Source organism: Erithacus rubecula, assembly GCF_903797595.1.
Source record: "Erithacus rubecula genome assembly, chromosome: 1".
Classification (NCBI taxonomy): domain Eukaryota; kingdom Metazoa; phylum Chordata; class Aves; order Passeriformes; family Muscicapidae; genus Erithacus; species Erithacus rubecula.
Window position 1 is genome coordinate 92,871,171 of NC_136658.1, and position 25,815 is coordinate 92,896,985.

Consider the following 25,815-nt stretch of genomic DNA (forward strand, 5'->3'; position numbering starts at 1 on the left):
TAGTTAAGGCCTGATGAGATGGAAAGTTACTCAATGGGTGAATAAATAAAGATAGTAAGTGTTAAAATGAGTAAAACAGAAGAAAACCTAAAGTAGAAGCTGGAGTGTATTGCCCAGTTTTGCACAAAGAAGGCAGGTTAATATAGCAGTATATTTGAAGAGGCCTTTTCCTCATGGATATTTTTGGCTGTGTTTCTTTATATGTGTGCAAAGCCTAATGTTTATAGTTGTTACAACTAAAGGAAGGACTTTTCCTGTCTAACTTTCTCATTTCCACTTAAAAGTGTATTGTCAAGTAGAATCATATCTGTACAGCATGTGGGGATCTGAGTATGAAAGGTTTATGTTTAAATTTATTCAGCTTGAAAAGACTTCTATTGTGAATAGATGTGTAGTTTTTATTCTCACTACCTGTAGGTGATATGAAGACAAGATCTTAAAGCCACTTGAAGTTTTCATGAGGATGGCTTCAGCTTTGTGTTTAGGTTTCGATTTTTTAAATACTTGTTGAGGTTCTTTTGATTAATGTTGTTTTGGACAGCCCGAGTCTCTTTGGAAAGCTTGCTTTGTGTGGAATGTGTTGTTTCCCTGATGAAATTAAAACTCAGAGGGGGTAACTGAATACTCCCTGCTGTCAGTGCATTGCCAGCCTGAAGAAAAAACAAACATGCTTACTGAGAACAATGAACATTCCTTCAAACCCTTGGAGACAGATTTTTGCACCCCCCCTTTTTTTTTTTTTTTACAGACAGAAAAATATCCTGTCAAAGTGTGGGGGATCAGGGGTGTCTCAGCCTTATCATTATGCTTGGGTGCCTTACTTGGGGCATAAGGGCTGCAAATGGTTTGACATCTCCATTTGGCATGTAGAGTGTCCTCCAAGATACTTTCCCTCTCTGTCCCTGCCATGGGTGTCCTGCCCCAACACCCACCCATCCTCTGCCTTGACCTTCCTCTAGCGGTTCTGGTGATTTAGCTCTGGCTTTGCTTAATGTTTTTTGTGTCACTTCTCTAACCTACCTGGGCTTCAGATACATGTCCCAGGCTGCCTCTCTTGTTCTGCTCAGCCTGATTTCAGTGTCCCTTACACGGCAGATGCTCTACACGTGACATCTCTGAACTGTGGTCTTTACTTACATCTAAGCAATTTCCACTGCTACTCCCTTGTTTCCAACCTAAATGAAGATTTGATAGTTTGGTATTGTGGTAAATTCTTGATGCTCAGAGAATATGTGAGCAGGTCAGAGGACAGGTCATAACTTGAAAACTAGATGTATGGGGATGTAGAAACTTGCTCTGTCTTTAATTATCTGGGTTTTTTTAAAGATAAGAAGTTCTGTAAAGAAAGTTTCTTGATTACTATTAATAATGAGTGTTTTAGAATGGGATATAAGACTAAGCATTTTTCATGGTATTCTTTTTGGCTCAGGTTTACAGGCCTAAAGATTTCTAAGAACATCTATCATGAACTTACATAAAGAGAGCTTTTATGTGCCTGCAATGAGATTGAGTGCTCTATGAGATCATCCTAGAGTACTTTCATCAAGAGATATTGCTTTTTTTATTAGGTTATTTAATTTATATTTTTGTTGCTGGACTTTTTCTAAAACCTGTACTGTAAGCTCTAGAATTCATGAACTTACTTTCCTCTGGATTTATCTCACTGCTGATTGACTTTGGTGCCTCAGAAGACTGCAGTTCTTTATGAAGCTGTCTGCAGTTGGGTTGATTACAAGGAATTGCTCTTTGTAAATTTGCTAGCATTTAATAATGTGGGACTCAGAGATACTGTAGTCAATGTAAAATATAATGAAGACATAAATGAAAGTCTTTGAAGATAAAATGTCAGATGTATAGAAAGATGTGGGATATGGATTATGAGCAAGTGAGGGACCAATAAAATTAAATAGATTGTGAAGCCAAACAACTCAGAAGCCAAAGGTTGTGTTGACAGCAAAGGAGATAAAAAGAAACTAGAAAGCCAGAGGATTGAATATTGAAGTGTTCAATACCTACAGCTACACTTAGAATCATAAACTTGTTTAGTTTGGAAAATAGCTTTAGGATCATAGGATCCAGCTGTTAATCTAGTTCTGCACAGTCTGCCACTAAACTGTGCACCTAAGTGCCCCATCTTTTAGAGTGATGGTCCCACATATCCAGTGAAGGATAAAGATTTCCCTTAGCTCTCCATTGCTTGCTTATGTATTTATGAATTTTTTTTTTATTGTCTTCTGCAGCAGTAGCCAGATCTAAGTTCTAGCTGGGCTTTGAGCCTTCTAATTTTCTCCTTGCATAACCTCATAACATCCTTATAATCATCATTTGAAATCAGTTCAAACTGTTGGTAGTTGTTAATCTGTCTGATCAAGCTTTTAAAATTTGTTTTAAATTTTGACAATGGGCAACTTTTAGCGTGGGATTTTTTAATTTAGTTGGGGTGGGAATTGCAAAAGCCTGAATCCATAATTTATCTTGTGTTTTTGCACACGTTATGAGCAGTTGTACAAAAATTTAATGCATTCAAGAGATGCTTGTGGCAGCAAAATAATCTTCCAGTGAATTCCCCTTAGTACCTCCTTAATGTTTTTAAGCCAGAGCTGTTAATTAGCTGGATGGATGGTAAACTTTCAGGTATTTTCCTAAATGTTATGTTCCTTATGAAAATACCTTCATTTTCTAGACCAGCCTGTTAAGCAGTATTTTGGGCTTTCATTGCATGCCAGGTCTTTGGAGTTGTCTGTGTGTTAATGTTATTGACAAAATGGTTGCTGTTATTGGCTGCCTTCTTGAGAGAACCAGATTTTTAGATGACTGCCCAAAGCTCTATTTGCAAGTATTATTACATGTTTGGTATTGAACAGAGGTCAAGATGACAGATGCTTTTCACAGAATAGAACAAGTTGGAAGAGGGACCATAGTGGATCATCTAGTCCAACCTCCTGCTCAAGCAGGGTCATCCCAGAGCACAGATTTGCATGCAGACAGTTCTTGAATATCTCCAATGAAGGGAGACTCCATAACCTCTCTGGACAACCTCTTCCAGTACATGCACAGCAAAGATGTCTTTTCTTATATTCCCAAATTTCCCTCAAGCTTTCTCAGGAGATTTCCTCTCTTTTATTTCTTTCCTATTCTAATTGTCTCTGTTTTATTACTATTTCTTTATAGTGATTTTTAATATGCCTTTTTAGTTATACTCAGCACTTAATTATTGTATTATTTTTTGTTGAAATCAGTATTGAAAGCTCATTAGCTTATTTTATAGGTGGCATTATGCATCCTACATAATTCTACCATTTGTTACACACTTTTTTTTTTTTACCCCCCAGATAGAAGATGGGAGCAAAGCTGCAGCTGTGGAGAAGTTACTGGCTGGGGATGAGATTGTTGGCATCAATGATGTGGGCCTGTCTGGATTCCGACAAGAAGCAATCTGTCTGGTGAAAGGGTCACACAAGACACTGAAGCTTGTAGTGAGAAGGTAAGCTTGTGTCCTTAGCTGGAACACCAAATGCATTTCAGCCTACAAGCTGCTGAGCAACTAAATTTGCCAAGACCTGGCAAGTTAATGACTTTCATTCAGTGTTAATAATGTGCATATTATGTGGTGTTAAACTCATCCTTAAACACAGACTCTTTATGGAAGGAAGAGAGAGAAGCAGCCTATTGATCAGAGCAAAACCCAAGGCAATATATTCCCTGAGTGCTGCTGTGATGTGATGAGTCAGGACACTGCCTCTGTCTTCCTGAAGTGCAGTGCCCAAAGCAGCTGTCAGCTCTGCTTCCCTGCTTTGGTGTAAATGCCCTGCACATGGGCAATACCCTTCAGTGCATGTGCCATGCTGGCCACTTGTGCTGTGAGGAGCGGGTTACATGGGAACCTTTTGGAACAGCATTTTCCCACTCTGAAAATATTTGAGGTCTCAAGTATTTCATAAGTGGTTTGCATAAGGAGTACTTTCAGTTAGTTATTAGTGAAGGGGAAAAGTGAAGCAGTTTATCAAAACAAAACACATTTTTGGTATGAAAATTTTTGTCATTTTGACTTGCGACTTTCGAATTCACACTTTTACAAACTTTAGTTAAAAATAATTTTCATAAAATATTTTTGACAGAAGTGAACCACTGTTAAAGTAGGCTAAATCTTGTAATTTCAGAAAAAAATTCCAACTGAGAAATCCAAACAACATGATCTTTGTTGGTAATTTCCTACTCTGGTGTATCAGAACTTTCTAGTTAATTACTTTTATCAAATTATACCAGCTAATCTTTCATGAGAGAATTCATTAGAATTTTGATGCAACACAGAAAGTACCTATAATTTAAACTTGACAGATATGATGATCTAATCCATAATATGATGACTGTTTGAGGCTGTCTCAAATGAGGACAGTCTTTTGTGAAATAGCTCTGGTAAGTAAGGGAGGTACAAACGCGTGCTTTTCACCTTTGGTTTTAGAAAAGTATTTTTGATAGAAAAAATTATGGGAACCTGGAGCTCTTTTACAGCTGGTAGTTTATATCCTCAACAATAGCTACTTCCAGAAGCTCTCACCAAATTTTTGTAGCATTGAAGCTAAGAAATGCAAAATAAAAGACATTCACAACTACCATAAATCAGGTTGATGTTCAGCAGTTCCAACTTGTGCTGGCTGTTCCAGTAAAAGCACTTGTTAGCAGAGGTTACATCAGTTGTTCCTGTCAGAGAAAGGGAGAATTTCAGGGTTGAAAAGTTTTATAGACACTGAAGAATCTGCCAAGACAGCAAGTCTTAGTTACCAGGAAAAGCTTCAGACCAAGTAGAAAGATTCCCTCTCTTGGTGCTTTTTATTTTTATGATAGCAATTTGCTCAGAATATGTGAATTCTGATCTATCTTTGGAAATGACAGGTTTGGTGCAGAAATTCCCTCATGAGAGACTCAGCTGTGTCATTCTTGTTACTCATACCACATTGTTCTCTGAAAGGAGGTTGCAGTGAGGTGGGGGCCATTCTCTTCTACTGTAACAGCTGTGAGAGGACAAGAGGAAATTACCTTAAGATGGGAAAATCAGATTAGATATTTGGAAAAAGTTTTTCACTGTTAGGGTGGTTAGGCACTGGTATAAGTTGCTCAGGGAGATGGTGGAGTCATTATCCCTGTAGGTATTTGGGGTGTTTGGATCTGGTGCTGGGTGTTATGTTTTAGTGGTTATGGGGTTACTGTGGTAGTGCCAGGTGGACAGTTGGACAGGATCTGTTAAAGGTCTCTTCCAACCTTGATAATTCTATGATTCACTTCATGCATGTGATTTTGGAGAGCTTTGTTACAGCTAATCAAGTGGTGATTTGCTCTTGGGGATTTGTGGCATTTCTCTGCAGGCAGCAGAGCCCTATTGCTATACATGCCCATGAGCACTTCGGTGCAAAACTGATGGATTTTCATTAGTCCTTTATCATCCTTTTGCCTTCCTTAGCATTTGTGCAATGGTCAAAAATAAGCTAGTTTTTCTAGCCAAGAGGCTGAAACAGTGGCTGTTGTTAGAGAAAACATTATTGTCTGAAATTCATTAAGAACTTCCATAGCTTACAAACAAGGCAGTAGCCCTTTGGGTCATTGGCAAGCCTGCATAATATTAGATAAAATTTCATAAAACTTAGTGAATGAAACTAGCTGTGGCTTTTGTCTTGGTTTTTCAACTTTGCTCTTTCTCTTGGAAAGTTGCCTTAGGACATCAGTCCTTTGACAGTCAGAAACCTTTTAACTTCCAGTCTCATTCTTGGCCAGCTTGTTCTCATGCACTGCTGTTGCTGTGCTGAAATAACTTTTCCTGTTGGAAGTTCAAATGATGCAGGTTTTTGTAAAAGCCTTGTTGCATGCTTTCTTTCAGAAGTTATGGTTTGAACAACAGAGCTTTGTTTTGTTTGCCCTAAATCTTAGGCTGAATTTTTATGAGTACTTTAAACAGTCGTGTCTTTAAGCAAACCAGTTGTTTAGTCTTTGTGCGAGCACTCCTGCAGGTCTGGAATGAATTGGATCAGGCAACTGATCTGACTACAAAATTACTTGAGTAAGTAGGTTTTCAGCTGGGTAGGACCACCACTTTTCAGAGGTAGTCTGCATTTTAATCAATTGCAGTAATCTTGAAGTGGCTGGTTTAGCATTTTCAGACTATTTCAGTCTTCAAATCCACACTTACTGCTCCCTGGGGAGACTGGGAATTGTCCCACAATTCCCTTTCATTGAGTTACATATAAGATGAAGTATTGATCTCCAAGTCATCTTAGCATCTGCTTGCCCTGTGTCCTTTGTCTAGCACTGTGATGTCTCTCTGTAGCATTGGTTTCACATTTTATTCTCTGTGTTATAACCTGAAGCACAAAATAGACAAGAGGTTTGAAGTTCAACTCAATCCTGAAGCTTAAGAGAATCTTTGTTTTAATCATGTTTCTCTTGCTATCTGTGAATAGCCAAGATCTAGATTTTATGTGGAAAACATTTTTTCTTGGGATCATTTGTCTTACCTATCTGCATACTGGTCCAGTGAAAAGCCAACTTTAAAAAAATCTATTATGTTATGAAAAAAATTACTTCTTAACAAAATTATTCTGGAAAGTAGAGAACTTTCCTTGCTATAATGTCAGTATAATTAATTGGGGAAAATCACATTTTGTTTGTCACTGCTGAGAAATGTATCTCTGTGACATTTCTTCTCAAAGCAGTAGAGTCACAGCCTAATCCTATGTTGATTTAACTGTATGTAGGAAACAGTAGGACATGCTATTGTCTGTTTAGAAGTCTAATGTACCTAAAGTGAAGACCAAGGGAAAATGTTTTAGTAAGAGTAATGTATTTCATTCACAACAGTTGCTTTGTGTCTGTGACAAAGGTTTAAGAGGCTCATGTTGTTCTGCAGTGGTAGCTGGCTTCCAAAAAATTATATTTACCCACTGTTTTCAAAGAATATGATTCTTGACTCACATAGGAAAAATAACACTGGTTTCTAATAAAACTGTCTGCAGTACCAAATACTCCACATAAATGTGTTGGCTATCAGCATACATACTTTGCTGTATTTTCTAGAAACATTGCATAGTTGTGGTCTAAACCAAATCAGGACTGTGCAACTGGCTCAACAACAAACGGGATGGTTAAGTAGCTTACATACATTGATGGTAGAACAAGTGCAGTGTACTTTTGGTCCTGGATTAAAATAGGACTCAGGAGGCTTCATGTTATTTTCTCAAGTGAATTCATAGAAACAATACATCTTAATTGTGTGCTAGTTCTTCCATGTAGTATTGAGTAATTTCTTGAGTAGATTTTTTTTCCTTAGGAAAATGGCAAGCAGACTGTGTTTAGGACATTTCTTAAAGGAATTACAGGTGAATTTATTTTATTTGGAAATGGTGCACATATCTACATACAAATGAAAATTGGGTGTTCATACTGAGTGTTGATGTTGAGGTGATTGCCATATTCCACGTACTTTAATTATTTTGCATATACTTCTAACTTAAATTCCTTTCCACCTGTTACATACTGTCTTCATTCCTTTGCACATGCTACATGTAAGCGTATATCATAAATCCGTAGCAATTTTTCACTATGCATTCATGAGGCACATTAAACTGTTGAAAATTGGCACTTAGGTGAGACTTTCATGTGTGATTCATTAAAGGCAGGGTGAGATTTTCACCTCTAGGAATCGCCCTAAGGAGTTACATGGGTTGTCCTCTTGGCTGCTTGAGTTGTGTGTTAGCGGCAGTCGAAATGGGTGAGTGAGGGAAGGAGCAGCCTCTTTTTCACAGGTCTGATAGTGATGGGAAGCTGGACTTTGCTTACCTTGGCCAACTCTGCAGGTACTGCCAGTGCCTGAGAACAAGCCCTAAAGTTCTGGAATTTGGCCACATTGTTTACGTATGAGGGCTGTTGGGTTGTTTTATTTTCTGTAGCATTTTGGTGTTGTTCCTTTATGTTGCCAAAGTGCAAGCTCTTTTTGCAATGCTGAGCAAGTCTATTGTTAAAGGAGAGGGAAAGAGAGTGGGAACCAACACACTTGACATCAGAAGTGTAGTATGAATACTGACATTACTGTGCAAAATCCTAACAAGGGAAGTGACTTTCAAGATACTTGTGCTATAAACACCTAGACATGGAAAGTTAGGGTTGTCTGAATTTGCATGGCACTTCATGAAGACAGCTAACTCTTAATTAAAGTACAGAAGGAATTTTTAATTAATGTCTTGAGGGCTCCAAGATTGTACAGTACTGTTTCAGACACCTGAGACCTGAGCAGAAATCTGTGAATAAAATCTTGACAGTAGCTTACAGTGTTCAGATGGGAGATCACTGAAATTTGTCACAGTCTGAGCAGAAATCTGCTGAACACCACCTTTCTGCAATGGGTTTTGTGTAACTTAGCAAGGAGATCTCATCTAACTTATTTATGACCTGTGTACTTCATGGCTCCTTGTGCCTGCAGAAATACTCTGTGAAACTTTAGAATATCAGTTTGTGAGATGACTTGGAAAATTGATGGGGATCTTTTTTCCTATACAGTTATGAGATACAGATGGAGGACTGTGAATTTTGTCTCTTACCTGTGTTTGGCCTTGGTCCATCTAGTTTCATAGATACCAAAATGGTACAGAAAACAATCTGCAAAATTACATGTATTTTTCTACTTTTAAACATTTAGTATACTATTTTGTGTATGGTTATGGTTAAGCAATGCTCAATAAACCAAATGCACTTGCAGAGAACCACTGTTGATTACAAGTGGAATTTTTTGTCTTTCAATTAGATTTCATTTCTTCTGGAACCAGGGTTTGTTATGGCAAAACAAATAGCAGTGGTTTCTCTCTTGTTGCCCAGTAGCCATAATGCCTCCTTTTTAAAGATTGACTTTGACCTTAACTGACCAGGAACAGATTTTTTTTTTTAATTCCTATATTTTCAACCCGACTTTGGAAATGTATAAGAAACTGTTGTAGGGCTTTCCAGGGCTGTATCTGCATATGTACCATTGCTATAAGAAGTGGGCAAGTGTGATAGCCCCTTGCCACCCATGTTTCTTGGAACTGACAGCTGTGGAACAGAATGTGCCACTGCAGATCTTTGGGAATGGGTGTTTGTAAGAGATGCACACAGCTTTCAAGTTCAAGGCATGAACATTTCTGTGGGACTGCAGTTGTGGAAGGGCTGGGCTCCTTTAAAGTCCCACTTTGCAAATTCACTTGAGAAGTTGTTAGTACATTGCTGTGGGCCCCCTCTTTTGCTCTGAGCAGGATGGATGGCCAGGTATGGACACATATGCTGCTCCCAGCCAGGTCTGGTGATAGAGAGGGAGTAAAGCATGTGTTTCAGGATATTTGAAACAGCATGGCCAGTCTAAGGCACCTCTTTTTCTCCTTTGCTGCTGCCAGTGAGTTACCATGGCTTGCAGTGGGGTGTCAGGAATCAGATAGGCACAAGCATGGTGCAGTGCACAGCACCTACAGGCCCAGCTCAGGAGAACCTTGGGCTGGATGTTCTTTGCTTTATAGAATGCCTAGTAATCCCAGCAGGATCTTTCAACAAAGCAATGTTTAATGGAACATCTGCCAAATAAACCACCCTGTACACATATGCTCAGTGGATACACACAGAGTTGGCCAGCCCATGTGGAGGTCCCCTCCTGCTCTGGTTTGCCTTCCACCTTCTCCATGGCTGGCTGGACCTCCACTGTGCTCTTCATCCTTCAGTTGTGTGAACTGGCACTTCTGATGGAAGGGGAATGGATATGACAAAAGGAGGAACACACTCTTCCATATTGTATTTTCAGAAAATTATACCTTAGGAAAACCCTGATGAGGACCCTGGTTGGATCACAGTCACTTAACTCATTAACAGTGTGAATCCACATTCCCTTTGCTGTAACCCTAGCAGTACCTTCCAGGATGTTTCCCATGCCTTTTTGGTGGGGTGTACACCTAAAAAGCACTTCTATTTCTTATTTTTTCTGCCCACCCCACCTGCTTCTTACTTGCATGAACATCCTTTGATTCATTTGTTAATGACACACTAATGGATGCTTGAGGTGATCCTAAGCTTTAGTTCCTTCACTTGGTGATGTATTGTCCCTGGTTTCAAAGAACAAATTTTATATATTTGTCTCATACAGCTGCCAGGATTCTCTGAAATACATATGTCATGGCTGCTATGTTTTCATTTTGTGGCAACTTCCATGATTTATTTCTTTGCAAGTCTAAAAAATCTGCCCTGTAAAGCTTAAATAGCAGCCAAAATTACAACAGATGTCACAATTTTACCAAGGCAACTCTGTTGGGGCAATGTTTGGGCTACTAGGAAGGCCATGGACATTTTCCTTGTAGGTAAAAGGAATATTCTGTAATTTGAATATGCTTATTCAAAATGTTACTTGTAGCAGTGCTATTCAGTTTTTTTAAGCAATTGCCACAATTGGGCAACGTGGCTTTTTTGTGGAATGGGATATCCATCAAACGGTAACAACCTGTGAGTCATGACTGGGTTTTAGTAGTGGATTTTTTTCCTTCAATCATGCATGCACTTGTCAAAATGGTTAATTTTGAGCATGAGTAGTCTCATCCCATTTAGTAAGAGCACTCACATGACTGAAGATTAAAAAAGTATACAAGTGCTTACAGGATCTAACCACAGCTTTTTAGAAGGTGGTACATTGGAATTATTCTGAAAACTGCCTTCCACTTGTGAATTTCAGTGTAGGTGCTGGAAATGCTAATATATAGCTCGTTGGGTGAGAGAGGAAAACAAGTGAGCCTTCTAGACTTTGGGGATCTGAAGACTTTCTCATTTCACATAATACTTTTGCATCCATACAAAGGTAATTTTTTCATGTGGTTGATAATACTGTAGATATTTTCAGACTCCTGACTGAAACAGAATGATAAACCCACCCATTAAAGACCAAATGAATAATCTTTTTATGTCAGAGATGATCTTTGATTGCTGAATGCATGCTTCTGTGTATAATTGAAATAATTGTTTGGGATTGCTTTGAAGCACCTAAGAGTGTTGAGTTTTTTAACACTAGTCAAGGATGTTGAAATGCACATGTCCAATTTCAAGAGAGAAGGAATAATACTCCTATTTCAGTGTGTTGCAGTTTTCTCCTTGTGGAAATTTTATTTTAGGTTGCATATTTTAGATCCTGAGGATTAAATGATTGACAAGTTGGAGAATTTGGCACTTCTTACATGTTTCAGCATCAAGTATCTACCATATTGAGTGTAGAGATTTTATGCTCTACTTGCTCAAAATGTCACATGTAACATCGTCCAATTTGAAAAGATTATAAAGAAGTTTTAAAATAATTTCTGAATCCAACCCTTAACTTCAGAAATGTGACCACTGCAAAGAAGGGCAGGAATGTGTGTTGAAGATTTAGTTACTGAATAACTGAAGAAATTTGCATCTTATCTCTTGCACAAGAAACCCAGGGTTTTTATGGTTGATTCTACTGAATCTGCATAATACTGGATCACTTGGCAAAACAAAGTCTGGCACAGAGTCACATTGCTGAGTGATACAGCCCTTGTGCTTCATGCTGAGAGCAGAGGAAGGATAGAATGACAAAAGCCAAAGTTTGGGGAAATTTCTGCTGGGTTGCTATCAAAACCAGAATCAGTTCTTTGATCTGCCCATGGAGCAGCCTTGGCAGCAGGTGGGCAGCTGAACCAGGGCTGGCATCTGATGGGGAAGAAAGCACTCTGGTCTGGCATAGGTAATGTCAGAACAAAATGGCTTTTTCAGGTAAAACCTGAACCATGCCAGCTTGTGGCACAGTTCTTTGTGGAGACTCCATAATTTGCATCATGTGGCTAGTGTTTTTACCAAGATGGAGACAAAGTAGGGCTGGGCTGTCTCCTGAACTGCCCTGGGACAAAAGGAATTCCCTTTTGCCACTCCTGTTTTTGGGTTACCTTGGACGTGGTGAGGTAAACTACAGCTGAAATTGGTGTGGGAAAACACCACACCTGAGTAGAAAGACCAGTATTTGGAATGTGGTTTCTGAGGAAGCTCAAGTCATTTGGGATGGCTATGGAAAGGTAAGCTTATTGTGGTGAGTGGCTGGGAGGCAAAACACACCCGTTGTTCCTGGCCACAAGCAGCACCAGGATTTCTGAGGCTGTGTGCCCTGAGGATGTGCAAGTTCCTTCTTGCTGAAGGCAGTGTTTTGGGCTGGTGCAGGCAGCCATGTGCTGCTCTGGCATTCACTCTGCCCATCCTGGGCAAAGATGGCAGGGGCAATGTGTCTGAAGGCTGCTCTGCTTCCTGCTGCTTTGCCTCAGCCATGGTAAGACCGGCTAAAATCCCCTGTTTGACTCCTGCTGCTGCTGTTAGCATTAGCCCTGTGAGAGGCTGTGTTTTTCTTCAGTGTTAGTGGTGAATAATGCTTCTTTTGTGTTTACCTTAAAGGCTAATTTCTTTAGCACCTTACATGGCATGATTGTTTCCAAGATACTTGAAAATGAATCCTGCCAGAACCAATTTATTCAATGTGTGAAGCAGTTTAGATGTTTTCTAATGATAAATACTCATTTAAAAATGTTTTATTATCCTTGTGAGGAATTCTGATAAATCATGGTTAAAACTGAGGTAAGAGGGTGACATCAGGAGTTTAATGCTATCTAGCCATCAAAAGGTAGCGGAATGTGCAAAAAGTAAGGATGAGGGAAAAGTATTTATGTAGCTTATATAATGTACCATAAATCCCAAGGGCAACACTTTTATCTCAGACATCCAGATGTGTCTGTCTAGTTCCCCAAGGCAGAGCAAGGAAAAACAGTTCCAGAATATGAGAGCTTTATTATGGTAGTCTATTATGAATTTAGAAGACAGGAAGATTTATCATGTTATACCTCATACAAATTAATACTTCTTTGTTGACAGTGCATATCTTATTTATAAATTAAATTGCTGTTCCATCCTGCTCAAGCCTGTACAGTTGGGCTGAGGAACAAGGAAAACCTGAGCAAACTGTGATGGTGAAATCCTGATTTCTTCAATTGAATGACTAAAGTCTTTAAGGGCACTAGGGTTGATAATTTATTTGCATTTATTTATTTTCACAGAGAGAAGCAGAGCATTGTGCAGGTCTCTTTATTTTTATGCAAAATGCAATTTATTAGAGCCTGGGATAGGGAAGAGGCTGCTGTGTTGTGACAAGGTCATACTCCTTCCAACATGGCTTCTTTAAAAGAGGCTCTGTTGGCTGTAGTGTGGTGTTGCTGTTTGCTCCATTTTTCAGGTGCAGGATGACTGTCAAATGGAAGGTCAGACCCTCTGGTTACCTGATACATGGGAGGAGAAAGCAAAGAGCAGTGCTACAGGCCTTTTAGGTCTCACCATGGTTCACAGCAAGGCAAAAGGACATTGTGTAGACCTTTGTGTGAATTTTGGCATGTGAGAACTGGCATTTAAGGTAGAATATGCTGCTTTGCTGAAATTTTAGGGATTTCTACAGATTCCCATATAATAGAAGTCTGTCAATAACTTGTCTGGCAAAATACTGGTTCAATTTGCCATTCAAAGAATATCTGAATATTAATAGGTTATTTTCATGACTGCTTTTCTCTTTTAGATCTTCTCCTTCCCCCTAGAACTCCATAAGTTAAGCATGTGTTATATTTTCATTGTATTGTTTTAAAGTTCTAGGTCACTTCTTTTTTGGGGATACTTTTTGGAAGTAATTTCCTTTTATGATAAGATACTAGAAGCTGAAATTACAAAAACAGGAACTCCTTCTGTTTTGCATGGACAAAAGTGCTGCAGTTCCATTTGCTACTTCCAGAAAAATAGGCTGAGTTTGTTGTTATAATTTGTTGGCACTTTTCTTGAAAAGATTAGTAAGAGGAGAGTACAAAGTATTCAGATACTCAGTGCATAGAGATCATAAACAACAACAAACCTCAGCTTTGTTGTTTTAACTCATTGCATTGAGTTCTAGTCAACGACAAACATTCAGGAAAAAAACTGGTAATATCAGAAAAGCTGTTAATTTCAGGTGTTGGAGTGAGTAATTTAAGAGGTGCAAAAAATCCAAAAACTGCTGACTAATCTCGCTTTGAAACAAAGAGAAACAGTAATTGCTTTATCTAGAATTCTACCTTCAAAAATGGAGACAGCCAGAATATTTCCTGACTTTTGAAGATCACAGCTATAGCAACTAAATGTCTGAGGTCACCTTTTAGATGTGCAAATAAGACTGCCTAACCACAATCTTTATTTCTTTATTACTCTGAATAGCTTAAAGTCTGATTTCTGCTTGTGACTGAATCCTTTGCTGGTAGCGCTCTCTTGTGGCTGTTACTTTCATTTAAACGACTTAAGGGATTTCAAAAATATGTCTGTTATTTAGAAATTTCTGCCTTAGGACACAACAGTCTGTGTTGGATAAGTGTTCCTAAATTAAATGTGGTAATACATATTTTGATAATGCAAGAAGGCCAGTCTAGGCAAAAGCATTCCCAGTGTGTTTACCAGAAGATCTCAAAGGGACAGGCATATTGAGCATTCAGGTTTTTGACCTCTTGTTTTGTTGTATTTTTGGTGAAAAGCCATATGCCCGTGGCCAGACAGGGGGGAAGCTTGGAGGGGAATGAAATCTGCCTTGGCAGTCAGTCAGGTGGAGGAGAGACAGGGATGAGCGCCTTCATTAACTGGCTTGATTGCAGATGCTGCTGTTTCTGTGGTGCTGCTCTTGGTGCTATTAAAATAAATGAAAAAAATTTATTTGGGAAGCTTTTCAAGTGAAACTGATACGTGTGTTCTTGGTGAAAGATTGAAAACTTTTCACCCTGAATCTGTGTTTTCTCATTCTGGGGATAGGAAAGGAGAAGGTGCGGGGTTAACTCTTGACCTATTCTGTCTTAGACAAGTTTTTAGCTGATATTTTAATTTTGAGTAAGGACACAAAGCCTTCTGGAAGCTCAGATTGGGATGTGCAGGGGCATCCTTTGAACCTGGGACATAGAGTTTCCTCTTTAAGAACAGTTACTAGTGAGCAGTTGTTTGGTTCTACATAGAGTCCATACTATTGGGATGGTGCATCTAGTGTCACAGCTTTATGAACATGTCTGCATTATTAATAGCCAGTGTGTGGTGTTGGATGTGGGCTCCTTTTCCTTCTATACTGCAACCCAGCAGCAACTGGAGTAATGATTCCAGGTTGTTTACTTAGTTATACTCTCTTAGGGAGGCAGTTTACACTTGAGATAAGGCTTTGAATGAGAGAGATCTTGGCCCTTGACTGAAAAGTCTCTTTTCTTCTGTAGGCTGAATTCTTGTGTGTGACATTAGTCTGATCACTCACTTTCATTCACCTTTGGATACTATATGTCACATGAGCACTGTAATAATCCTAGTTCTTTCAGGGATATTTTTAAAATTTCAGCTAGTCTTCTGGGAAAGTTTTCATAGCAATTATGTGACTGTTTGTAGCTGTTTTCCAGCAAGTGTACTGCCATGCCCAGCAGTCTTTGAAGTGAAGGTAAGATGAGCTTGTTTGCTGTTTTGGCTGCAGTTTAGCAGAACAGCTCAGCAGTATCTGATTGCAGATTAAGACTGAAAAGAGGCTTTTTAAAGCAAATTTGAAATTCTATTAGTTAGCTGTATTTTAAGGCTCAGATTTTTCTTTAAAATTAAGGAAATACTTAAGTTTTCCTCGTTTCTTACCGCTGTATCAATGTAATTCTCATTGTTTTTTTAGACAGCAGATTCAATAGTATCTACCCTTTGCAACTTATTCTTTGTTATGTAGAGTGAGGATGGATTTGGTGCTGGAAGTTCAGGGAAAAAAGTTCTTTTTTTCCAACTTGAATTTTACTTCTCTGTTTTTCCAAATAATTCACCAAGAAAAATATTTGTCAAGTCTGCATCCTCATTAACACAGCAGTTACCCTGTGATTGTTAGTTTCTTTCTGAAACATTATTAGCAAAGTGAGCCATTAAGTCAGAGTCTGCCTTTCTCTGGATTGAGTATGCCCGTGGACACACAGGTATGTGTAATAATGTTAATAAGCAAAGCATCATGCTAGGTTTATCTTATCTTACCTTTATTGAAGGTACTTCCAAAAAAACCCTCATTACATTAGATTTAACATCTGTGAAGTGCAGTTGTTTTTTAATAGACTATATCAGTCTGGCTGAGAAAGTTTTAATCAGACACCATCCAACTTTCCAGACAGTTCACACAATTGAGCTATTGGACTTCTTTGTAATTTGGAATTCTGTCTTATGCTGTCTTAACTGTGTTTCTTATTAAAATCCAAATATGTATGCTCGGATAAAATGAGACCACTTCTTGCCCTTTAGCCAACCTCCTCCCTGAAGTTTGAGTATTTCTGTAAATCCATAGAACTTCCAGCTTTTTCTTTACAACTCTAAATGCATCCTGCTTTGACCTATGAAAAGCCGTTCATTTTACACAAGCAGGATGGGGGTCGGTTGGTAAGGATGCTGTGGTGCAATCAGTCTGCTCTGTTACAGGACAGTATCAATAAAAATATATAGTTGTTTAGTGTGATGGGTCAGTGAACCTAAGGAAAACATGATTGTGGCACATAGGCCAGTGTGTAAGAAGAAAGTTTATCTTTGTTCTGCTGTGCTGATCCTTAAGGATACAGCATAATTAAACTTTTTCATTGTTCTCCAGAGAAACTCTGTGCAGCCTGTCACTGTATCCTTTATATCCTCAGATACAATGATGGTCAGCAACCATCAAACAAGCTTACATGTGTAAGCAAATCTGGCTAGCAGAAGGGGATTAATTGTGTGACTATGGAATAAAGCTTATTTTTCAGAAGACTTTTAAAATAAATTGTCCTTTGAAAGAACTCCCCAGAATTTGTAACATCGGTCTCCCTGGGGGATGGAAGGATGTACCTGCCACTTTTTTCTGTAGGTAATGATTTCCAGTTCCTGCATACTGAGGTGGTTTATTTCCAGGGATATAACAGGCTGCCTCTCTTTTAGGAGAAGTGCTGCTCCCTGAGAAGTGTCTGGTTAAAAACATTTGTAACTCCTCACTACCATTGATGGTCCATCAGATTTATTTTAGCTTTGTCATCTCGTAGGTTACATTAATTTCTTTACAATGCAGTGCCCAGACCCATCTTTTACGTGCCCATGTATTTACTGAGAAGATTGGAAAAGGATAGAATAGATCAAACAAACAGTTCCAGCAGCATAATGTCACTGCATTTTTCGTGTGTCATGTCAAACACCACTTCAGACGAAAACTAAAAATCCCCCTCGTTCCTCCTCCGTCAGGAAGAGTCTTCTGGTTTCATTTTTTGGGCTTTGCTCAGCTTTTCCCCGCCGGGCTCCGCAGCAGCGTTGAGCGGCAGAATCGCGGGTCTGACTAATCTGAAGTGCTCCGGCCGCTTAGCGGGGAGCGCTAACAAGGCTCCTTTGTGACTCTAATTATATCCCTGAGCTGGAGGCCGCAGATTAGCACGGCAGCCGGTGGCAGAGGGCTGAGGAGTCCCATGCTCTGCTCCGCCGGCATCGCCCGCGACTGCCGGGGACAGAGGCCGGGAGGGTGCCAGCCACAGCCCGGTGCCGCCTGGGCCGCGCCGCTCCGCTCTTGGGCTGCTCCCGCTCCCGCTCCATGACCGGAGGCTGCTCCGCCGCCGGCAGCTCTGCCGGGACCCTGCGGGAGGAGGCACCGCCCAGCACGGAGCCTGGGTAGGTACCGAAGGCTGTGCCGGCATGAGGACACTCCTGCCAGGCTGGACGGGACGTGGGATACCACCGGCTCCGGCAGCAACTCACCCCTTCGTTCCATTGCTGGGATAAGCCAGCGCTCAGGGTGCTTTTCTCTTGGCTTTTTTGTGTCTTTTGTAACTTGTTGGATGAGGGGGATAAAAAAAGCTATGTGTTCTTATCTCAAATCCATCCCATTAAAATTTTATTATAGGATTGTTGAAGTGGAGTGGCAGGTGTGGAAGAGGGGAGATGACTTTGAAAAAAGTATTTTGTTGTTTTGTAATTTGCTTTCAAATTTGCCTCCCATTTGTCAGGCAGACCTGGCTTCAGTTTGCTTTGTCTTGGTGAGCAAAACAGCTAATCTCCCAGCTGGGCCAGGCACTGGGGTGGTTTTGCATTGCTGCTTTCTGAAAGGTCTGCAACCAGTTTTCTTGGGCTGGTCTCTTCATCTCAGTATGGAATGGAGAGAAATGGAGTGGCAGAATCACTCAAAGTGTCAAGGCCAGAGAGTTTTTAAGCCTTGAGCTTTTAGTGGTGTGGAAAGAAAATTCAGTGGAAAAAGTTTCCCAGGCTGTGAGCTGTTTGCCAAAATGTGCAGAGTTTACACAAGGGTGGAAGGGGATTTTTACGGAACAGTGCAAGAGGAAATGAGTATATTGATAAATGTGAGACCAAAATTGTTTGTTCTTCACTATACATATAAAGACAGGGGTGTGGGATTTCTCCTTGGGAGAGGCATATGAAGTACTGAGCAAAAATGGGGGGAAAATAGCATAATCTTTTAAATACACTTGTCTTACAGAGTTTGGGGAAGGGGGAGGGAGGTAAATAATTAATTTAGGATTTTTTTTTGTCACTGCCAGGCAGTCACTGCTTCCTGCTTTTTAAGAACATACATGCTGTGAAGGTGGGGTGCTGGAGCAGTATGGGCTCATGTGTTTCTGTCTCTATCTTCTTAGTGGTGACCAGACAGGCCAGTCAGCTCCATTAGAGAAATCCTTAATCTGGTATGGCTAATGGACCTTCTCACACGAGAGGGCTGCTCAGATAGGATCTGCCCACTGTATTTGTGGGGAAGGATCCCAGCAGAGTTAAGATCAATGTCTGCAGGTTACTGTTCGTTTACAATAACACATAGTAATACGTAACAGAGCACTGGCACATAAAAGCCATCACACATTTCTGTTGACTTCACTGAACTCTAAGTAAGCTATAAAATATTAGACTTCCATTAGTCACTCGGAGCTCATATGTGGTATTCAGAGTGTCTCAGTGATTTTTTTTTTTTTTTCTATATGAAGATACCTTTTCTGTTCCTTGAGGTTTTTTACACATCCATGTGTGGAGTTGTGTACCACCCTAGAAGGAGTGTTAAAAGCCAGTTTTGTTTCCCATCTGAAGAAGACTAAAGGTAACACATATAATGCAAACAGATGAGTACTCACTGTTAGAGCCTATTCACTGCTCCAACTTTAATAATAGCAATGTAGGCACAATTTGCATGTGAATGTAGTCATGGTATCTGGGTGTTCTGTTGTGAGATTGTCCATAGATAGATGCTTTGGTTTATGCAGGAAGAACGTGTAGATGAATTTGTTTATTAAACTACTTGATCATTTCAGAGAGATGCTGATAGCTCCTGCATCCTTTTAACAAACTTTTTTTAGGAGTAACTACTTATAAATATTAACTAAAGCATTTTTTTCCTGTATTTTATCATCAGTTGTAACTGATCTGGGCTTGGAAAATTTAGATGGTTTCTGATTTAATTTCTATGCATCCAAGCACACGTTTCAACCTGTGGGCATTTATTATTCTATTTCTGCCAGATTTACTCTCTTATAAAACTTACTCTTGGTCATAATTAGGGTGGCTAAACATCAAGATCTGAAGGGGTGGTGCGAGCTGGGCTGGAAGAAAAATTATCTATTTGTGTTGTTACTGCTGTGAAGTGATTCTGTTTTCAATTTTGTTTGGAAAATAGCTTTTATTTTGCTGTGAAGTCACTGAACCCAGCTTTCAAGTCTAATGTTGTTAAATTGTGTGCATATCTTGGCACATTCAGTTTCTGTAAAATAAGCCTAAAAACCTAGTTCTCCAAGCAAAATCAGTGCTGTTCCAGGAGTCCTAGAAATGAGAGTTGTGATTGTGAGTGTTTTAGGACTGCCATATATCTGCTCAAAAGAAGGGTTTGTACTTATTCCCAGTGTACCCAAATCAAGGGAAACTGCTCTGTTTGTCTCAGAATGAAATGTCAGAAGGTGAAGCAGGTCATAGAAGCAGCCTCAGCAGCGTATCCAGCTTCTCACACTTGCCTTACTGCAGTCCCCATTTTCCCCCTAGGGATGGAGAGTGGTGACTTGCATTTCTCAGGGTCAGGCTCCTCCCCACAGGAGGTAGGAGCTCTTAGAGACAACATTATACCTGCCCATGCAGATTCCTCTACGTTCATTAAGAGTCTACACAAAATGTTGGAAATATTTGGCCTGAGTTAGTACAGGCATAGGAGGAGAGTCAATCATGCTCCAAGGAGGTGCAGGAAAGTATCTGCCCTTTGCCAATGGAGAAATGGTAGATGGATGTGTAAGTGTTTCAAATTGTACTGCTCATGTTATAATGCTGTTATGGCTGCAGTCATCAGTTGGAGATTAAGAACAGGATTTAACTTGGAACTAACAATTAACTTCACCTGAAACTTGAGCTGCCCTGGGAGGTAAGGAGGGAGAGGTTCCCTTGGATGATTGTGCAACTGTAACCACCTTATGCCTTGGGCTTCCAACACGTTAAGGCAGCTGAGATTTCCTGCCCAAATTATGAACTCTGTAATGTGCCAAAACTCTAATGACTGTTTTAATCTGAAAATAGTTTCTTATGACAATAAAAATCCTTTTTACAAATGATGCCATGTGTCACAGAGTGATTTACAGTTGCATAGCTACCTAAATACAGTGGAGGAAGTAGAAATTTTTGCATGCACTTGTATATGTAATCCAGAAGGGGCTCCTCAGAAGAGGAGGGGGTTTTTGGGGGTTGTTTTTGGTTTGTCTGGTTTTGGGCTAGTTTTTTTTTTGTTTGTTTGGTTTGGGGTTTTTCTTTTTTTGGGGGGGGGGGTGGTTTGTTTTGTTTTGGTTTTTTGGAGTTTTTGTTTGTTTTTTGTTTTGGGATTTTTTGTTGTTTTTTGTAGGGTTTTTTCGGGTTTTTGTTTTTGGGGTTTTTTTGTTGATCTTTTTGTTTTTGGTGGGGTTTATGGTTAGTTGGTTGGTTTGGTTAGGTTTTTTTTGTGGAGCAGATTTTTCTTTCAAATATCTACTGTCCTTCTGAGACCAAGATGCCTCAAGGGAAAATTTCAACATGAAAAGCTTATTCAGTTCTTTATTAATGTGGAAAGGACTGTAATTTTTTACAGTATTGCACTCATCTTTTGTCTCAGTTATGGCTAAGCCAGAGTAAATGGGTCCTGGATGCTGAGTGATGTGACCAGTATTTATTTGGAAGATTACTTGGGAATACCAAGTGTGAGAATATGCTTAGAAACAATACTAGAGTACTTAACAAGAGCAAGCTCTTAGATGAGCAAAAGGACTTAGTGTGCCTGTTGAGTTGCTTCCACTTCTTACTCCAGTAGGTTTTTTGGATGAAAATAACCATATTTTTTCTAATGGTGATCAGCAGTATTATTCTAAATATTTACTTAATTAAATATTTCATTAAATGTTCCTGCAGTGCATCTGATTTAACCACTCCTTTTGTGAATGAGCCAGATGTAAATCCCGACAGGATTTGGCTTCCTCTGAAGTAGAGTTCCATTCAGGCATTATTTGTATTCAGGGAGTGATCCTGAGAGAAAAGAGGAGATGGTGTGTGTTGTTTTTATAAAGCTTACTATGGATCTGCAAAGGTAAAAGGCACAACCCTCAAGTACTTGCTATGATGATATTTACCTGGAGTTTTTTGGGTTTATTGCTCACCATGAAAAAACATTTTACACAAGTTTAATCTCTATAATGTAAAGTGAGGGTGTGATACCTCTACAGTAAAAATTTCAAGTCCTGAAGTTTTTGCCTCACCTGGAAAGGCTCCATTTCTTGGCTTTTTGGATGGACTAATGCAGTTACTGTGTTTTCTGTCCTTACATAGAAGGATATTTAAGGCTCTTCTAGGTGGAAAGTCTGAATGCTGGCACAGAGTGGACTTTAGAAAAAGCATTTAAGTTGCTGCTGTCTAGCCCCAGGACTGTAGGAACTTGGGGCATCTGAGACTGAATCTGAGGGAAGGGCAGTAGGACAGGCTTAAGAGAAAAGGAAAAGAAGTGGCTGAGGCTGTGATGCTCTAGAGAGCAGCAGAGAGGTGAATTCATAAGTGGGTTATGAGACAGGCTTTAGTAGTGCTTCAGTATATTGGGAATACAAAAAAAAAAACAGTGGCTGGAATACAAAACCAGCAGCTTGGTCAGAGAAATTGTGGGCATATTTTAACTAGAAAAGGCTAGAAAGTCACTTTGCATATATACATATGTATGTACCTATAGATATATATATATATGTGTGTGTGTATATATATATAGTCTATATTGGATATAAGTGACAGTGAAAGCTTACTTCAAAATTTATTCTGCAAGGTTTTTTTTATTTGGAGAATTCAATATACTACTTCTGCATGGAAATTTTCAGGGGGGGCTTTCTGTGGTTTTTCTTCCTTCTCATATTCTTTCACACACACTCCTTCCTTTATTTTTAAATAAATCACAAAGAAATTAAGTGGGAGACTGTCTTCAGAAAAAAATGCTCCACCTCAGGTTTTGGATGCTTTGTCCTTGCTTGGTTTGTTGTTACATCCAAAGATATAGATGCACCTTTATGTCAGGAAACAGGACAACACTGAAAATGGCAAGGGGAAAGGAGCAGGGAATTGTACTGGACTTCTTATGGAGTTGATAACAACTGGTTTAGCCTAAAATAGAATAACTCTTGCATGTGTTTAATTACTGAGAAAGACACAAGAAACCATTCACATTCCTTACAGAGTTTTGCTGCTGGGTGATAGCTTTTTGCCAAATTTTAGGTATTTCATTCCCATAATTCCCTGGCAGATAGATCTGCCAGTGGTGACTAATGTAGCATGAAGTAATTTGAACTCTATGAATATAGTTGTCCGAGATAGATAATACTAAATATCTTTGTCTGCATAGGATGATGACTCTTGGTATTCTGTAGGCTTCTGGTATGAAAAACAGTTACATTGTCAATTTCTTTTTATTTGAGGTCCCTGTGGGTAACTGCAGACTCCTGGTTTTCAGCCTCCTTTTTTTTTCCTGCCAAGGTTTCAGAAGACTAACAAAATCCAAAAAATGTTTTTAATACATTGAATAAATTACTTAGCAGTTCCTTTACAGTGGGTTTTTGCATACCAAATTAATTACATTATATGTTGGTCTTCTAGTGGATTTTAATTTATTGTACACAAGATTGGTGAACTGCAAAAACCCCCCATGGATTGGGAAGTCTTTTGTTCCTGCAGCATATACAGTTTTACTAAAAAATATTAATAAAGTACTCGTTTACTGTCTAGTTTACTGTTATTTTAAGAGAGGAGAGGTGAGAAAGCTGAGAACTATGAAGCTGTTTGGGATTTATAAGTGGACAAACAAGGGCACCTGCACTGTCACTACAAATTCTTGAAATTTTCTCTACATGGAGTAAAAAAAAAAAATTACATGTGAGTGACTTGCTGAGGACATTCCAAAAACTGAACCCCTCCTGGCCAATTTGCATGGCTGGCATGGAGCAGCAGTGTTTGTAACTGGTTGTCTGTTTCTGTAGGACAAGCAAGTACAGTGTGGTTTGGTTTATTTGGCTTCAAAACAATCTAAGGGCACCTTGTGAGCTGTACCTCGCAGTACATGCAGTGCTGGAGCATGCTGCTTGTTTGAGAATGCCAGTGATTTGTGCATTTGACCTTTAAGCTTGTGCAGGTTTCCATTTTATCTCAGGGCTGCAGCCTTTCTGCGTTTCCTTAACCTTGCATCTTTGGCATGTCCTGTAGCCAATTATACTGGGATTAGTCCAAATTTCTGGTTCTAGACAAGGTTTAAAATGACTGCCAGTAGTTTGGGCCTCCTGATGCAACTTTGGAAAAGTGAACTTGGGCTGGTTTAGAAAACAAAGTTTTTAACAACACAGAAAGGCTTTGATGCTCTGCTGAAAAGCTTTGAGTGGCATTGTGGTGAATGGAAGGAGAAGAGTTTTATTTTGATAGCTACTCTTCAGCATCACTACATTGACTGGTTCCCAAATTCTTGTGTTTGTACCTTGAAACATTGTCTACAGCTTCCTGTAGAAACAAAAGTGACTGAAAAGGGAATATATATTTTTTTAAAGAATCTTTAATATAAATGATCACTACAACAGTTTTCACTCCGAGATTTAGGGCTGAGAGTGTGTAAGAGTTAAAAAGAACAGATGCTTCTGCTTTGGAAATTTTTTTGTCTTTGTAGATTCAGCTTAGTTCTGACTGAAGACACTGACTTGTCCTCCCTTTTACTTTTGAAAAATTGGGATTTCTTGTCTAAACCCAGGTTTTATTAGGGTGACACCCCATCCTGAGTACTGCATCCAGCTCTGGCATCCCCAACATGGGAAGAACCGTCGACCTATTGGAGTGAGTCCAAAGGAGGCCACCAAGAAGATTAGAGGGTTGGATCACCTCTCCTATGTGAAAATGCTAAGAGAAGTGGGAATGTTCAGCCTGGAGAAGAAAAAGCTTTGGGGTGACCTATTGGCAGTCTTCTAGAACCCGAAGGGAGGAGAGAAGTTGGAGAGAGACTATTTTCAAGGGCATGTAGTGACAGGATGAGCAGGAATGACATCAAATTGAAAGAGAGTAGGTCAAGATTAGATGTTAGGAAAAAATTCTTTGCTCTGAGGGTAGTAAGGCACTGGAACAGGTTGCCCAGAGAAGCTATGGATGATCCATGCCATAAAAACATTCAAGCCAGGTTGGATGGGGCTCTGAGCAAATGGTCTGGTCTAGTGGAAGGTGTCCCTGCGTTCCGCAGAGGGGTTGGAACAAGATGATCTTTAAGGTCTCTTCCAAACCACTCTTTGATTGATTCCATGATTATTTCTTGTTGCAGCAGATACAAATGAAAGGTGGGTGATGCTGCATGTGCAAGGACTGGCCTCTAATGCTCACTTGTTGTTAGATGTGCTGTGGGGAGCCCTGGCTGTCAATGATTGCTGCCCATATGGAGCACAATCCTGCAGTTCCAGGGCTGCAGCCGCCAGGAGAAAAACCACTGCCATGTGGCCATAGAGTGTGTTCAGGTTTAGGCCACTCTGCCGGCCTCAGGAAGGCTCAGCTGGGATGAGGAATAATGCCAGCAATAGCAGCAGGAGGTGGCAGTTCGGGGGCGAGGGGCAGTTCAGCAGTGAGGGCAGTTCTGGAAGTGAAGGGCGGGTCAGCAGTGAGGGCGGATCGGGGGTGAAGGGCCGTTCAGGTTTCAGGGCAGCTCGGCAGTGAGGAGGGGCAGTTCGGCAGTGAGGGGGGGCAGTTCGGCAGTGAGGAGGGGCAGTTCGGCAGTGATGGGGGCAGTTCGGCTGTGAGGGGGGGCAGTTCGGCAGTGAGGGGGGCAGTTCGGCAGTGAGGGGCAGTTCGGCAGTGAGGAGGGGCAGTTCGGCAGTGAAGGGGGCAGTTCGGCAGTGAGAGGGGCTGTTCGGCAGTGAGGAGGGGCAGTTCGGCAGTGAGGGGGGCAGTTCGGCTGTGAGGGGCAGTTCGGCAGTGAAGGGGGCAGTTCGGCAGTGAGAGGGGCTGTTCGGCAGTGAGGAGGGGCAGTTCGGCAGTGAGGGGCTGTTCGGCAGTGAGGAGGGGCAGTTCGGCAGTGAGGGGCTGTTCGGCAGTGAGGGGCTGTTCGGCAGTGAGGGGGGGCAGTTCGGCAGTGAGGGGGGGCAGTTCGGCAGTGAGGAGGGGCAGTTCGGCAGTGAGGGGCAGTTCGGCAGTGAGGGGCAGTTCGGCTGTGAGGGGGGCTGTTCGGCTGTGAGGGCCGTTCACAGTTCGGCACTGAGGAGGGGCAGTTCGGCAGTG

At 40.4% G+C, this 25,815-nt stretch overlaps 1 protein-coding gene across 1 annotated transcript in view; it reads left to right on the forward strand.

Annotated features, from left to right (window-relative positions):
- SHROOM2 (shroom family member 2) overlaps positions 1–25,815 on the forward strand; it is a 117,201-nt gene that overhangs the window by 43,008 nt on the left and 48,378 nt on the right. The window contains 1 exon segment of the mRNA XM_079298876.1: positions 3,333–3,484. Coding sequence (XP_079155002.1) covers positions 3,333–3,484 — 152 coding nt within the window.